The sequence below is a fragment of the Actinia tenebrosa genome, unplaced genomic scaffold (genome assembly GCF_029948245.1).
Source record: "Actinia tenebrosa isolate PJP-AT-01 unplaced genomic scaffold, QUT_ActTen_1.0 PGA_scaffold3__52_contigs__length_22856419, whole genome shotgun sequence".
NCBI lineage: Eukaryota > Metazoa > Cnidaria > Anthozoa > Actiniaria > Actiniidae > Actinia > Actinia tenebrosa.
In genome coordinates, this window is record NW_028292580.1 from 12,062,241 (window position 1) to 12,078,133 (window position 15,893).

Genomic DNA, 15,893 nt, shown 5'->3' on the forward strand with positions numbered 1-15,893 from the left:
ATTAATGAAATCTATGTACATTAGAAACTAGCACACCATGGCGATATAGGACTAGTGATTTTAGTGTACTAAATAAAACACCGGTCTGATACAAATCCTGTTTCTGATTGGCTCCTACCATATCAATGGTCAGAGCGCAACCATTTTAAGAGGCGTTGCCGTTGGTTTCGCACTCGTATGAAATCTCTTGCAAGCCAACAATTTACCATGAACAACCAACCGCATCAAACAAACCGCAAAAACAGTCATATACATGTACATAGCTACCACTCTAACTGACATCTTACACACCATGACCTGACTGGACCATTACAGTCACCATACCAACCACTTTATGCCATATACATTTTATAATTATAACCTTAGGGACAAGGCAATGGCATTTACATGTGCAGTGTACAGTATACACTCAACGATGCTGTGCAGCAGAACTACAGGATGAAAAAAGGTTACCCCATCGAACATTCGATGTCTAGTTTACCACATATATCAAAATGATATACCATTAAACCAATGTGGCTTGCCGGCCCTTCTTTGTTCTTCAACAGAACGTGTTTTCTGACACCATTACCTGTACTAGCCTAGTCATCATCGTTTTTAGTTCTCTTCATTATCACCTTGTTCCAGTTGGATGATCTTCTTGAATGAGTACTTGCTTCTTGTACGCGAATTCGTGGAGGATCTATACGCCGGCTAGCACGTGACACCCGCATTCCAAGTAAATGCGTGGTCCTCATTTTGGATTCCATGTCGAGAATAGACTTAGGAAACAGGCTTTTCTCATCGTACCGCATTTGAAGACCTTAAAAAGCATAAAGTATTAAAATAAGCTACATGACTTATCCAAACGTAAGTGCGCATGCGTTAATTATGATTTCCCACATTTCACACTGTAAAAACTAAAGATTTGAAGATGTGAGCATAAACTTTTCCCATGTTCAGGATACCTTCCCTTAAGTATTATTTTCTTCTTAATCCGATTATAATTGAAAAGGGACGAAAAAGGGCATTAACACGTTATTGACTAGATACCCTTGATGCTTCAACAAAAGGGTGTGATGATAAAAACGTAATGATAAATCTTCAAAACCATGTGCAATTGTGCGGTGCAATAGATGAACCCTGGGGAACTCCCTATCAGAGGATGCTGAAAAATCAAGCGTTTCATCCCACAATAAAAAGAAATGTCGATGGCATTTGGTCCGAAAATACAAAATTAGAAATTTAACTTTATAAAATCCAAGAATTACTAATTTTAATAATTTTACTACTTATATAGCGCAAAAATTCATTAAAATATATGATCTAATGCGCTTCATTAGATCATATATTTTATTAGATCATATAGAATTCATTATTAATTTTTATTTAATAAGAGTCTCTTTGTTCAGTTTACTTCTCCTTTCATAAATAATAAATAGTTTAAGTTTTGGATTTATTTTAATTTGATGAAATGACATATCTTTACGAATTCACCATTTTCCATACATTGGTTCACTGGTCAAACACAATGCACTCAAGCGAGGTGCCAAGGTATTTTCAAAGGATTGATTCAAATTTGAACCTTGCAACCTCGACTGAATGCTTTGTATTTGACCAGTAAACCGATGTATGGAAAATGGTGAATTTTTATATTTTACGACCTTCAAAATTTAATCGCAGATGCGATGTTTTTTTTTAAATAAGAAATATTTCTGTAAACTGAAAGGTATACTTGATAAGGAAGGATATATAAAAATGTTTAAAGTTCAAGTCGATTATTGAAATCATAGTGCTAAGGTGCGTGCTATTTCTGTGCTTGTTTTACTCACGCATTCAACGCTTAATTCCGGTGTTTAGCCTTTCGACCTGTAATTTATCATTATCTTGTTATTATATTATTACAGATTATATTTATCAATTATTAATAAAATATAATATAAAACTCGACATAAAAAGGCTTCATTTTACCCTGGTTAATTATGTTATAATTTTAATTTTTTCATTTAATTTTTTTTCAAAAACGTGAAGTTTTTTCGGTAATTAATATTTTTCTGTAATTAGTATTTTTCTGCGCATAGAATATAGCCACTACCAAGTTTTTTTCCTTGATAATGTAACATATGACATATCTGTTACAGAGTCTTGTTCAGAGTAGATTTTATGATGTGCCAATTTCATTTACCAAAAAGTTTATCCATCTTTCATTTAGTTTTGACTGAGTCCAAAAGTTTTTATTGGGCTACCTTCACGGGCCAAGTAAAATCACTATCATCAAGTGGAATGACAGTTTTACTTACGTTCAGTGATAGAGGGTAATGGCGGCAGTGATCGTCCTTTCGAGCCAGCGGACTTTCTTTCGCTGAAATATTTCTCGGGGTTAACGATAAAATCTGGTTTGTGTATGGTACCAACGTCGTCAAGATCTTTTGTTTCGAGGGCCTAATGAAGGAAAATACGTAAAAACCCGCTGAAAAAATGGTTGATAGAAAGAGGTTTCTTCGTATGCTGTAATGTATGGCTTGCTGTACAAGGGTATTCTATACCTTACTGAGAAACTATTTCCCCCTGGGAACGGCAATGCTTTCATACTGCAGGGGATAGGGGTACCCAGTATATGGTTATATATGGTTTTGCCGCATAGGGTATGGCAGGAGATTTGCCCGTACATCGTTGCATGGCTTACCGTATAAGAGGGTGGGAGTACCCGATATATGGTTACATATGGTCTTACCGCATAGGGTCCGGCAGGAGCCTGTCCTGTTTTCTCCCATGTCAGGTATGGTAGGTTAGGGATGGTCATTGGTTGACGACGTTCACGTTTGCTACCTCGTTCTTCTTTGTATGATTTTCCTAGTGAGAATAAGATTAAATTCCAATAATTGATTGTGTAAGGTGTTACATGGTGGCGGAAAAAATGGATGGGATGGAATAGATGAGTGAATGGATAGAAAGGACAGAAAGATGGACGGACGGACGAATGGATGAATAAATGGATTATGGTAGATATATGGGGTTGATGGATTGACAGTTGAAGTGGGTGGATGGGATAGATGGATGAATGAGATGTGATGTAAGGTTGTTGAGTGATGGAAAGATGGGATATTAAAATGAATGGTATGTGATGCGTTTATCGATAGATGGGATTTGATCAGATGGATGGATAGGATGCAATAGAATAGATAGTAGTTGTTATGTGATTAAAGGATGGGATAGGTAAAAGGCACGGAATGAGAAAGGATGGATGGATATTTTTCTAACCTAATATAGTTTTCTCCCAGGTAGTCATTCGATATTGAGGATCAAATTTTTCATCAGTGTAGTATTGTATTTCTTGGTCTTCCTCCTCTTCTTGATCTTCTTCTTCTTCTTCCTCACTTTTCTCAGCAACGTCCTAACACAGAACAACAAAGGAATAAATAAACTCTTTGAAAAAAATTAAAAAAACGACTATGTGGCCGCCGGGGTGTGAGATCAAAGTGACTGCAGAAGCCGCGCACTGTATGCAGTCCACCGCAGTAGACAACCGACCGGAACGACGGGACTAAAGCCAGAAAAGGCATACGCCAATGCACCTTGGTTGGGCCCGAGCGATGCGGATGCCGGAAGTCTATGAGTTTCTCTTCTAAGGGTAATGCCGCGTATTTTGACGGTCAATGAAGTGAATCTCACCTCTGCTTGCCGTTGCATTTCTGCTTCTCTTTCTTCTTTCGAGATCGGCTCGATTTTCCAATGCTCTTCCTGTATAAAAGAGGGTTCAAGATAAGCTCAACTATACTTTCCAATAATCAGGTTTCCTCTACATCTACCATTCAATCTGATTCAATCTGCTTTCATCTCCCTCCCACTCCCTAGAAAGATGAATATTCTTAAAGAATTCGCGAAGAAATACTAGCCTGTCCAAAGTCCCCGATGTGTCGTCCCTCAATATCCCATAATGCTGCAGAACAATCACTAGATGCTGTAAGTACGAGCAGTCGTTCACTTCTGGTCAGCAGTTCGATGTGGTTGATGATGTCAGTATGTGGCTGGAACTGCTTTAGTAGTGCTACGATTACAACACATTAATTTTGGTTACATTATACAGAGGAGATTCTATGACGGTGCGGACGTGTCGTGTATAGACATAGCCTTTTTTGAGTGCGAAAGACAAGGTGCATTTTGGCCTACCTTTGATACAAACAACACCATATACGAACAAGTTAGACTATATTGCACCAAGTTCGCTATCTTAAATAAGGTATATTATGGTATTAGGAGCAGGCGTAGCTCAGGGCCCGGTTGTACGAAGCCTGGATAGCGCTATCCAGGCTTCGTACAACCGGGCCCAGTTGGTTAGTGCGCGGTCCTCAGAGCTAGATACTAAGGAGCACTGATAGACTGAGAGGGTAAAGTGCGCACCTTCGATTGATTTATACACGAGTCCCTGGCTTAGTCGAGAACTGGACAACCACTTCCCGCGTTATCAAAGTAAAATATTGGCTTTACATTTTACTTTTTTTACTGTTTCTGATCATTATAAGACTACTACCACAGGTAGCCCAAGTAAAAACAATAAGATAAATGCTAAAAAGTAATGAAGGGATAGGGGTCGTGAAGAAGGGAGATATAAAGGTATATATACTTACGTGGAGGATCGGTTCGCACGTAGTCGGCGGTCACACAGTACTCTGAAATATCCCAGACCTTCACAACACCATCAGCATCACCAGTCACGAGGTACGTATTGGTATCATCTATACACATGGTTAGAGAACCCGCTAGAAGTAATGTTAAACGGGATTAATTACAATGGTCGTACTATATTCCAGCGTGGTCGTAAGCGCGCTTGTATTATCAGGTTAATCCCTAAATTCGCTATGACTGTGAACAAATCCTCGTTATGTACGTGCCGTGCCGCGCCTTGCCGTTATCATCACCGTGGAGCGTACGAGCACTTTCAGTAAAAGACCAGTGATCGTTCGGTGTGATTGGCTCAAAAGATGTTGTCAAATCTTTATAACGTGACCGTTATATTCTTTCACAGTCAAACGAAATCTATTCTATTTAGGTTGTGGTTTGTACTTATGGTGGAGGGATCCATTTACTGGTGTGGTCTCGTTCGTAAGCTTTGGGCATTAGCGCGGCCTGGTCGTGTCATCAGGTTCATTTTTAACCATGACCTTAAAGTGTGTAACAGAGTGGTCGTGTTCGCAGCCTGGTCGTAGATATTAATGTGGTCGTATCATCAGGTTCATTTTGAACTATGATCTGACAGTATGTAACATGCGGTCGTTTTAGCAACCTGGTCGTAGATATTAATGTGGTCGTATTATCAGGTTCATTTTGAACTATGACCCGACAGTATGTAGCATGCGATCGTGTTAGCAACCTGTACGTAAATATTAATGTGGTCGTATCATCAGGTTCATTTTGAACTATGACCTCCTAACAATATATAGCATGCGGTCGTGTTAGCAACCTGGTCGTAGATATTAATGTGGTCGTATCATCAGGCTCATTTTTAACTATGACCTCCTAACAGTACGTAGCATGCGGTCGTTTTATCAGGTTCATTTTAACCGTTAACTAACATACCATGCTGATGGGCAAGAAATTCTCCCAGGAATGTCGACTCATGCTGGTTCCAAAAACGAATCTACAAAATAACACAGAATCTTGCAAACACGAATTCTGATATTCAAATTGAAAAAAAAAAAAAAATGAACAAATCACATTTTAATTATTTCTTTCTTACCCATCCATTCCCGCTACAAGAAACAAGATTTGCGCCGCCAGATAACCCGGTCTGCGGTCTTGCATTTAAAAACAGCAACTTCGTTACGGCGTATCCACCATCCGACTCCTACAAACATTAGAAACTTATTTTCAGCCTATTATCAAATTACAGTACCAGTAAAAAAATGAACAATGTTATTAAAATATGACATTTTTTTACCTTGTCATTCTTTTCTCTAGAGCTCCGATCTGACGAGGCGGAACCATTTCTCTCAGCTGATTGATTTGGTCTCAGGAACTCATCGACTTTATTTGTCGCGGCAGGACTGGTACCTCCCTACGATAATCCAAGTTTTAAAAAAAATTGAGGTTAGAATAAGAGTTTTCTGTGGATAATAAATATTGACAGTTTTCTGTCGTTAATAAATATTAAGTTATGCTGCGCTTATATAACGTTCAATAATAACTAGATATTACCCCACTAATAGAGGCGAGCTACATGTTCTTTAAATTCGAAGAGAGGAAAGGGGAGGCTTTAGGGAACCATGGGTGCTTGTATCCCCCTTTTTACATTTACAGTTTGACTGTTATGAGAGACCCCCCTCCCCACACCTCTTAACTGGAAATCATCCTGATTCTGAATACGTTCCAGGGATAGACAAAGGACCTCTTACTAGATCTAATACTTATGTAAGAAAATAATATGCATTGCAATTTGCAATCATTGCCAAATGAGAATCGAAGGGGACTTTAAGACATAAGCTCTCGAAATACGAGCTTTACCCAATGCAGTTTTACCGCACCCCAGTCCTAGAACTAACCGCTTTCCTATTCCGCCGTGAGGACCTGGTTCTTTTTCTTTCCGGATGTGACGTAAGATGCCGTGAAGCCTGCTCGGAGTTCAGGTTCCAGATTACAATCTCTCCGTCATAACTGGCCGTGGCAAGACATGATGGCGGGCCGTACGCTACTGACAAGACATCGTCTTGATGCTCCTGTGGAAGTTATCGAGAAATTAGAACATCTTACGTAGGCATTCTGTATGTATGTTCAGCGGCACAATGTCTAAGCGCATGCGTAAAAGAAAGAGAGTAGGCGTCCTGCCTGAGATGGGGCTCAGAATTCATTAAGAATATGTATAAAGGAATGACCCTCAAATGATTTAGCTAAAGGATGTACTCACCTGTCGTCCCTTCCAATCAGAAGGATACACGTAAAAGGTATTCATTTGACTATCACGAAATACACACAACGCCCTGAAAAACGAATGGTCAAAACATTCAAATTACGAATTATCTGTCGCTGGATATGACCCAATGTAAACAAATTTTTTTTGAAGTTTTTCTCTGATTTTGATTACTCTTCTCCGTCTGAGAAATATATACACTAGACTGGTACCTTAGAAAATTCACGACTAATCAAAGACTATCTTGTTTTAGAAAACTTTTACTGTAATCACCCTTTTAATATTGGTCTCCCTGTGGTGGTTTTGGCGGGAAAACACGCGAGTGTGGTCAAAACAACAAACGTGGCGGCGTTGAAAGCCGACATAAACGTGCTATTTTTCTCGAAATTTCCAAAAGTGAATCTTTTCAAACAAAAACCAAATTGCGCACATCGTGGCCTGTAATGTATCCATAGAAATGGCGTAGTTTTGGTATATTTCTAGCTTAGCCCTTATTCCGTGATTGGTGGACAACGCTTCTCTCTTACGCTATATAAATACCACAGGCAGACCAACAAACGAAGAGAGGCTATATAGGCCCTACCTGTCCCAACCAACCGCAATGATCATTCTCTTCAGACATAATACTTGACTGATCTCTGCTGGGTCACCATTCCCTGCCATTAGTATGTTGTGACAATGACCATTGAAGTCCCAGATCTGAAAAAATATTGAGAAAAGAAATTCTATTCATTAGTACTGACGTCATTTCGATCCAAGAAAACCACAGGTAACCCAATGAAATTAATTCGATTCCAAATATTTGACAATTTTAAAGATTTTTAACGATTACCAATGAAATAAACTGTGCTGGAAAAACTGTTACCTTAACAGTCCCATCAGCACTTGCAGTGAATAAACGAGTCTCTGTTGCATCCTGAGTAAGCGTGGTGATCTCTGAATTCCCATGAGCGTTTGCAAACTGAAACAGCAAAGATAATGTTAGGAATGTGAAGAACCGTAAGTGTTGATAAAGAAAAGTCCGGAAAATCTAGAGTCAAAATGAGAGTAAATGTTTGATGAGATGTTTTTCATAGGATTAGGCTACGCACTGCAGGGACATCATTCCTGTTGCTGTAGTTATTTTTGTTATGCACTATATTGAGATTAAATACCAAATATAGTGATAATTTATAATGCGCAAAGACTTCTCATCCCCATACATAGGCACGTTCGTGCTGATGTCAAGGCATTTGGAGATAGTTAATTTACTGGTACACAAAGAGTACTTAAATGATATTGTTTTCAGAATAAAAGGACCACATCACAAATGCATCGTACATGAAGTATCAAACATGCATTATTTAAGCATGGTTTGTGCAGCGCAAATACCGGCTCTGCAGGTAGTCAAGACACAGACTAAATAACAATGCTAACATGATAGGAGATGATAAGCTGGACATGAAATAGCTGACTGACCTGCTTGACTTTCTGTCCTGTATCGATCATCCACATTGTAATCACTGATCCTGCACATCCTGTTACCACCTGATGGACAAACGATAATGTTGAGACATTCACACAGGGTGACAACCGAATTATTTCACTTATTCATGGTCTTCCTGACGCAGTTTTACCAGAGGATTCGAGAGAATCACAGTTATATTATTTCCCAATGCGAAAACATACGTGGTGTGATAATCTCTAAACTTATAGCCCACCACAGGTGCCCTGCTAATCGGGGAGAACGTGAGCTGAAGTGCGGTGACAATGAGAATGACTGCGTCGTGTTACAGCACGACTGAACGAATGTTCGCGTCAAATCTGTACCGTTACGGTGCCTGTAATCAGAGGCGCAAAGTTATCCACGTAACCTCAAGGATTATTTAACAATTATTCGCCGAAGGCCAAGTGATTATTGGGGAATATTTACCAAGACGCGAGTCTTCGAGCGGCGAGGTAAATATTCCCCGACATTCACTGAGGCTGAGGCAAATAATTGTTTTAGTATAAATACACAGGTGATTCTTTCAAAAAAAGAAGAAAACAGCAACAAAGCGGCTAGCCGCCATTTTGGATTTTCGCTCGAGGTGATTATCGTGTGATAGTGTGAGTTTCTTGACCAATCAGCGCGCAAGAATTTCTATAATCACCTGCGTATTTTTACTAACATAAATTATGGAGCAGTGCAGCATGGGTATATTTGGGAATTGATAAAAGAGGGCCTGAATTTTTGCAAAAAAAAAAAAAGAAAAAAGAAAAAAAAAAAGAAAGAAAATCATTGCGCACTACATTACGCATTAACATGAACCATGCGTCACTCAGTCTGTAGAGTTTAATATTCACCTGGTTAAATTTACTGTTGTAAATAGCTGCAGTAACTGGCTGTTCATGACTCATTACACGATCTTTCACTTCTGGTTTCATCACCATTAACGTCAGCTACAATGTAAGTCAACATAATGTCTTGTTATCGATACAACCTCTGGGCTGATCAAAGTCACGAATAATAAGTTTTAGCGTGTTCGGTTAAATGCAGCTGGAAGAAAACTGGAGGTCTCGCAGAAAAAAACCCTCGAATCAAAGAAGAGACCTAATAAACTCTGCTCACACGTGATGACAAGTCCAGGGAATCCAGCCTGAGACCACAGAGGTGAGAGAAGAGTTTGGTGCAGTAACACCACCCTTGAACCCCCCCTCCCCCCCAAAAAATATGATAATTCACTGCTATGTACAAGTAAACATCTACCTATGAGTTTTGTTTCTGTCGTGATTTTACCTGTTGATTGAAGGCTGTGAAGAGTTTACTGTGTTCTTCGTCATAATACATCGAAATGGACACTGAAATTAATTCAAAAAATGTTTCAAAGGACTAGTGTGAACTGCACCGCTGCCCAACTAAAGGTTTCAAGGCCCCGGACAAATCGTGTAGCTGTTGCTCACAATGTTGCAGAAATGGAATAGAGGTTTTCTTCTGCAATGTAGAGTGCAACAAACTTGTTTATACTATCATTTTATAAGGTACATTTGTTGCAGACAAATAGATTATGGGTCTACTTCTGCAATGTAGAGTGCAACAAACTTGTTTATACTATCATTTTATAAGGTACATTTGTTGCAGACAAATAGATTATGGGTCTACTTCTGCAATGTAGAGTGCAACAAACTTGTTTATACTATCATTTTATAAGGTACATTTGTTGCAGACAAATAGAATATGGGTCTACTTCTGCAATGTAGAGCGCAACAAACTTGTTTATACTATCATTTTATTTGGTACATTTGTTGCAGACAAACAGAATATGGGTCTACTTCTGCAATGAAGAGTGCAAAAAGTTTATACTGTTATTTTATATAGCAGACATTATTCGTTGCAGACACTAACCTTCAGCAGGTCCTTTAGGGAACATTCCTGATAATCGTTGTAGACATACTTGAAGGTGTGTGTCCCAAATACGCAAGACCTGTAACAAACATTTATGAATAAAAGGACATTAGGTTGATCCTTGTAATCCTTAATTCTGATAATATTATCATAGAGTACTTACTTTATCTTTAGATAAACTAATAAGCTGACCACGTGACTGTATGAACTTGACAGCTACAATGCTCTGCATGTGACCTCGCAGGACCTGGGATAACAAAAAAAAAAAGGTTTTAAAATGAAAATCCCTTTGTTTAACATCTTTCTGTGTTGAATAACCTGGACCCAAATGCGCACAATGGAGAACCATGACATCAAGCAGAGTGCAATTTCAGCTTCTGCAGTGTTCTCCCAACTATGTACCTGTATATTTGGATCAGGCTATTCAACCCTGACAAAACAATATTATTAATGATTCTTAACAGTAGAGTCATATCAACCAATAAGTGTCAAGGCTCTCTTTCCCGGTCTTTAAAAAGGGACTGGGGAGAAGCTTGTTTTTTTCATATTTTTTGTAGTTTTTTCTTGTTTTTCGTCTTCGCCAAGCTCGTAAATGTCTCTCAGCCGTTTCGCCAGCCGACGAACACACTTGTCTGCCTTCTTTGACCTCAGGGTAAAGAACCGCAATCCAAATATGGAATTATATGATTCCATATATGGAGTGACCTTTCTCAACTCCAACTTTGAAGGACGATTCAATAAATATTAAGAATATCCCCAAACTTACCCCAACAGGTTTAGAAATTACATAAGGGTTCCATAAACACACATGGTGATTGACACCAGCCGTTGCTATGGAAACAAGTAAAAAGAATAGGGCTGTCATTGAAGTTAAGAGTTGTGCATAAACTGTGTGTGAGAATGTACTTATAATGACAGCTTACCTATGAGATTCATCTTCTCATTATAATCAAATGCATTGACCCCTTGAGGAATCTTGAACGCAGTTCTGGTGGAAAAGGGGGAAATAATTTATTGGAAAATTAATAAACGAAAGTAAAAAATTATCATAATATTTTCATAAAGTAGTTTATACATGACCCAATATTAACTCAACATAATATTTTTAACTTATGAAGTGACTCAAATAAATGGTCAGAATAAATATTAATTTTGATTGGTAGTAGGCATTAATTAAAATGTCTAACGCTAAGTTGGCCGTATAATTCTCAATATGGGTGAAATACAGTTAAAACTTACGTTCTCATATGCATTTTTGACTTCTCTACCCAGCCAAGAACTAAAGAATTTTTATAATTTGTCGCACATGACATAAAGCAGTCCAAGTGAGCTGAATACATAACTGGAATAAAAAGAACAACCATTAGAACAAAGAGTACAGGTAGGATGATGAATGCATTGATAAATGTTTTGTTAGTACAGTACATACTTTGTCTTGTCCATTCTGTATGACCATGATGTTTAACTATTCTCGCGTTTCTGTAGTTGCCTTTTGCAACATCATTAATGTCTACAGTAAGATAGATATCTGTGGAGCAAAAAAGAAATCATCAATGCAACGTCTGATGTGGCAGTTGCAACGTTTCGCATGTGTCTTTGCTATTTCTTGTTATTCATAACTGGCGAAATAAGAAAGCAATCAGTGATTGTGTGGCAAAGTTAACTGGTATGCTTTGACTGCACGCGTTGAGTTGCTGTGAGCACTACACGCACTTGAGTTAGTCACTGCAGTGACTGCCCGTAAAAACCAAGCGTGGACATGTTAACAACATCCCCGCGAGCTGAACTATATGATCACTCCATGCGAAGGGGATTGTTGGTAGAGAGTAGTCATAATTCTGTAGCCAATCCAGAGGTGGTTCCATGGAAACCATTTTGTGCAAGCCAATCATGTTCTTTACGCTAAGTCTAACATCATGGATCTGCCTGTAATTGATATTAAGGGCTAAGAAGAGGGTGTATCATTGTGAAAGAAAGAAGTTTTACCTTGTTTACTGCCTGCTGGCTGTGCAGGTCTGTCGAACAAAGCAATATTAACAGCAGAAAACAGGACTGCTATCACTTGACCAGAGACATCTCCATACACAAGGATGGCTTCATTAGGTTTATCAGGATTATTCCTATAGTTTCCAGAATAAACAATTTATTATTTCTATGACATATATTAACACCAATATTGCTGGTACAATTAGTAGAGTAGATGGTAATGAAGCTATTGGAGAAAGAAGAAACAATATAATGGTGATGGTGGTGGTGATGATGACAATGATGATGATGCAGTAAACTCAAACTATATAATGTTGTTACTGATGAGTGAGAATTATGATGATGAAGCATTGTGATGACAATGATGATTACTATCACAACAGATGATAATGATGATAGCGATGATGGAGATGATGATGATGCATTGGGAAAATATTAATCATGACAACACAACAAATGTTATTGAATGATAATGATGACAGTGATAATGATGATGATGACAATGATACAGTAATCATGAGACTTTTGTAAACTCACCAGTAATCCAGACACAAAGGTGTGTCATCAAGGTTTTTAATCCTAAACTGACAATTAAATTCTGATTTGGAGCTCAGGTCATATATCGCTGAAACAATATACAAAGTATTGATTTACGATGACTGTAAAAAAAACCTGACCAGAAAGGGAAAAAGTGCTAGCATGTCATACAATGTCAAGCATAATATGTTTCATACCAATTTCTTTGCTTGTCAAAGAGAGAGCCAGCTTGTAAATATTCTGCATTGGCACAAAGTCTGTGACCCAGAGGTCTCTCTGTTTTACTTCATCATGGTCAGTATGGACCTAATAAACATAATAGTATATTAAGTACAGTATATAAAGTGTTCAAATTTACTATGCACAATGAAACGCCCATCCAATTCACCTTTTGAGTGCTAGCCCAAAACGTGTTGCTTTGTGTTTCAGTTATCAGTAGAATCATACTGAAAATCCAAGAATAATGTCCGAATGTCTTCATGACCATAACACAATCCAACATGTTCTATAGCATGCGACGGCTAGCACTCAAAAAGAGAATTATAAATGCATACCTGTAAAGTTCTGATTGGCTTCATACTGAGTGACCAAAGACAGACTACCCCTTCCTGCAAAAAATATATAATAAAATATGAGAATAGAAGAAAAGAAACTAAGAATAAAAATGGAAAAAAGAAAAAAAAAGGTATGGTTGACATACACCACCCTCGAGAAGTGTCGAGAAGCACTCCATTACGTGTTGTGCTTCTCCTAACACTTCCCTTGTGTTCTGCCAATTCCCGCATGCTTTATAAATGCCCACAGCATGTGCTTGCATTTTCTATTTCTTCACTTTTTTCCCAAACAGTTCATACTGTACCTTGCTAACTGACAGATATCTAGATGGGTTGCTCAAAGGACAAATTCTTCTTATAATTTCTTTGTGTGGACATGAAATATTACGCAACTCTCTCCATTGAGGTACCTGAGTTTTTTTTAATAAAAAATAAATGAACTGAATGCTCAATAAATTATACAGAATATTAAAAACTTAACCAATATGGATGTAAATATTTGGAAGATGATGAGGAAAGTAGATTATGAAATGCTGACAGCTTGAGGAAAAATATGGGGGGAAATGAGAAATATAAACATAAAAAATGATGAGAAAATGTGAGAAATGGAAAAGAAAAAAGAACACAGCTTGCTGTTTACATGTACCTGCGTAGTTTTCATTCTGTCATCTTTTTCATAATATTCAAGAAGCATATGACTGGAAAATTTGTCCCAGTCAACAAACCCTTCCTTTGCAACATCAATCTTGCTAAAAAGCTCTTCATATTCTTCTCGTACACCTTTATTTAACACTATAGATAAAATCTCACAGAACTGGTCCAAATCAAGGCTTAAATCCCTCTCCTGGCCTGATTGGTTTATCTATTAAAAAATAATGAAATTTGAAATTTATTCAAGGAATCTTCAAGCACCAGGCAACTCTTTTTGTCCTTGTTTATACCTGACAGGCAATAATTATACATATGCAGCAGCTAGGGTACAGGTAAGGAATATTCTAGGGGAGTGGGGTTGGGAGTGTTGGGAGCTACAGTCCAAGTGAGGAATTCTAACCAAAGCTTTTTAGATGGCATATTTGAGTTGGAGAGGGAGTGAGTCAGGAGGCTCTAGCAGTGTGGGAGGAAGAAGCAGGGCAGGTGAGTTAATGGATGTCTGGATTATAAACAACACAAGGGAGCTTTTCCAAGTTTACCATGAAACAATGGCTTCAAGTTGATGTATAGATACTGTACCTGTACCACGCAACATGGCTCCCAAGCTCCCTAGACTTGAATCAGTATGTCATGAGGGTTATTCAAGCAAATGTGTAATTATTCCAGAAATTATCCATACTCCCTTCCCCCGCCGAGGATTTTTTTGAAAAAGACCTACCCTACCCCCTGAAATTCAAATTATTTTCTTCCATACAAATTCTGTAATTTTTTTGCTTTCTCTGACCCCCCACCCCTCAGAAATTTCAAACTCCTCTGTGGGGGAGGGGGGTGGATAATTTCTGGAGCTACATATATATACACAATATGTTTGGTAAAAGGTTTATTATACAAACACTCACTGTGAATGCATCTTGTATTGCTTTCAAATCATGCATTGTAAGACGATTAACGAGTTTGAGCCCAAAGGTTGTAACTTTAGGGTCAGACTTCCTGTGAGAAATAGAATATTGTTAGTACCATATTAACACGATTAATTACACTGTTAAATATCAGTTGATGCCAAGAAATGATTTTACAGCACCAACATGAAATCTCAATATAATTTTAATAAAAATCTAGAAAAATGTTAAAATTATACCTAAAGAATTTTAAAAAATGGAGAAAATGAAAAAAAAAACATTGATATTACTATTGACTTTTAGATGGAGCATGCTATATACTTCTAGACTTCCTGGAATAATGAATTATAAAGACAGTGGCAAGGGTTAGATCTATAATTTAGGAAAACAGAAGGGCCTATGGAACAATTCAACATTAAAAAAATAAAAACAGCATTATACTTCTTCTTTGAACAGTATAGTAAAGGGGAATAAATGCTTCGTTACGGCGTTTACACGAACTACTGGAAGACTTCACTAAACCTAGTTGGTTGGCCATTTTCAGTTTGAACCCACAATCCTATAATTGCTCGAAAACATTTGTATTACTTTCAAACCCAAAACCAAGGCTCAAACTGATAAGAAATTAAAAAAGCAAGAATCTTTAGAGCTTTAAGTAAAAGAGCATGTCTTCTGATATTCTAAAATTTAATTAATCGTCGAGTTCGAGAGTGGGACTAATGTTCGATGTAAACTTTACCTTTCATTTTGATTTTGTGGCTCGTTTTCCACTATTGACGCGGATTTTATGGAGTTTGCTCCACCAGGTGACTTAGACATCATTTATTAGTAGTGTATACCGTGTGTGTTGATCTCAATCTTTGATAAACCTGGATAAATATTCGTCCATCTTTGAACGAAAGGCATGTTTTGTCTCCTTGTGGTTAAACAAGAAACCATAGCAGCAAGGCTAGTGCCAGGCTTTCTTCGTTTACAAAACCACAGGAGCCCCGCACATATATCATACACCACGATACCAG

The 15,893-nt window shown here is 37.9% G+C and overlaps 1 protein-coding gene across 1 annotated transcript; it reads right to left on the minus strand.

Moving 5' to 3' along the window:
* Positions 1-42: 42 nt before the first annotated feature.
* On the minus strand, positions 43-15,800 carry LOC116301442 (cilia- and flagella-associated protein 337). Its single transcript, XM_031710499.2, has 31 exons — positions 15,614-15,800; positions 14,875-14,965; positions 13,971-14,186; positions 13,630-13,734; positions 13,325-13,378; positions 12,968-13,076; positions 12,771-12,858; positions 12,234-12,367; positions 11,677-11,775; positions 11,487-11,589; positions 11,171-11,235; positions 11,014-11,078; positions 10,411-10,494; positions 10,248-10,326; positions 9,642-9,703; positions 9,209-9,304; positions 8,342-8,410; positions 7,749-7,844; positions 7,467-7,582; positions 6,881-6,953; positions 6,519-6,692; positions 5,918-6,034; positions 5,717-5,824; positions 5,557-5,617; positions 4,608-4,739; positions 3,876-4,027; positions 3,652-3,720; positions 3,241-3,373; positions 2,714-2,832; positions 2,280-2,421; positions 43-802 (listed from the first exon to the last, which is right to left on the minus strand). Exons 1-31 carry the CDS (start codon positions 15,694-15,696, stop codon positions 582-584), a joined length of 3,315 nt encoding a protein of 1,104 aa, XP_031566359.1. The 5' UTR covers positions 15,697-15,800; the 3' UTR covers positions 43-581.
* Positions 15,801-15,893: the final 93 nt, after the last annotated feature.

What these genes read in the sequence shown, in the direction of transcription:
- LOC116301442 (XM_031710499.2), bottom strand. Translation starts at nt 15,696, where the DNA reads ATGATGTCTAAGTCACCTGGTGGAGCAAACTCCATAAAATCCGCGTCA. An exon ending in TCAAAAATGCATATGAGAAC is followed by an intron (nt 11,236 to 11,486) that starts GTAAGTTTTAAC and finishes CTTTTCCACCAG; the next exon opens with AACTGCGTTCAAGATTCCTC. An exon ending in ACATCGGGGACTTTGGACAG is followed by an intron (nt 3,721 to 3,875) that starts GCTAGTATTTCT and finishes TCTTTTATACAG; the next exon opens with GAAGAGCATTGGAAAATCGA.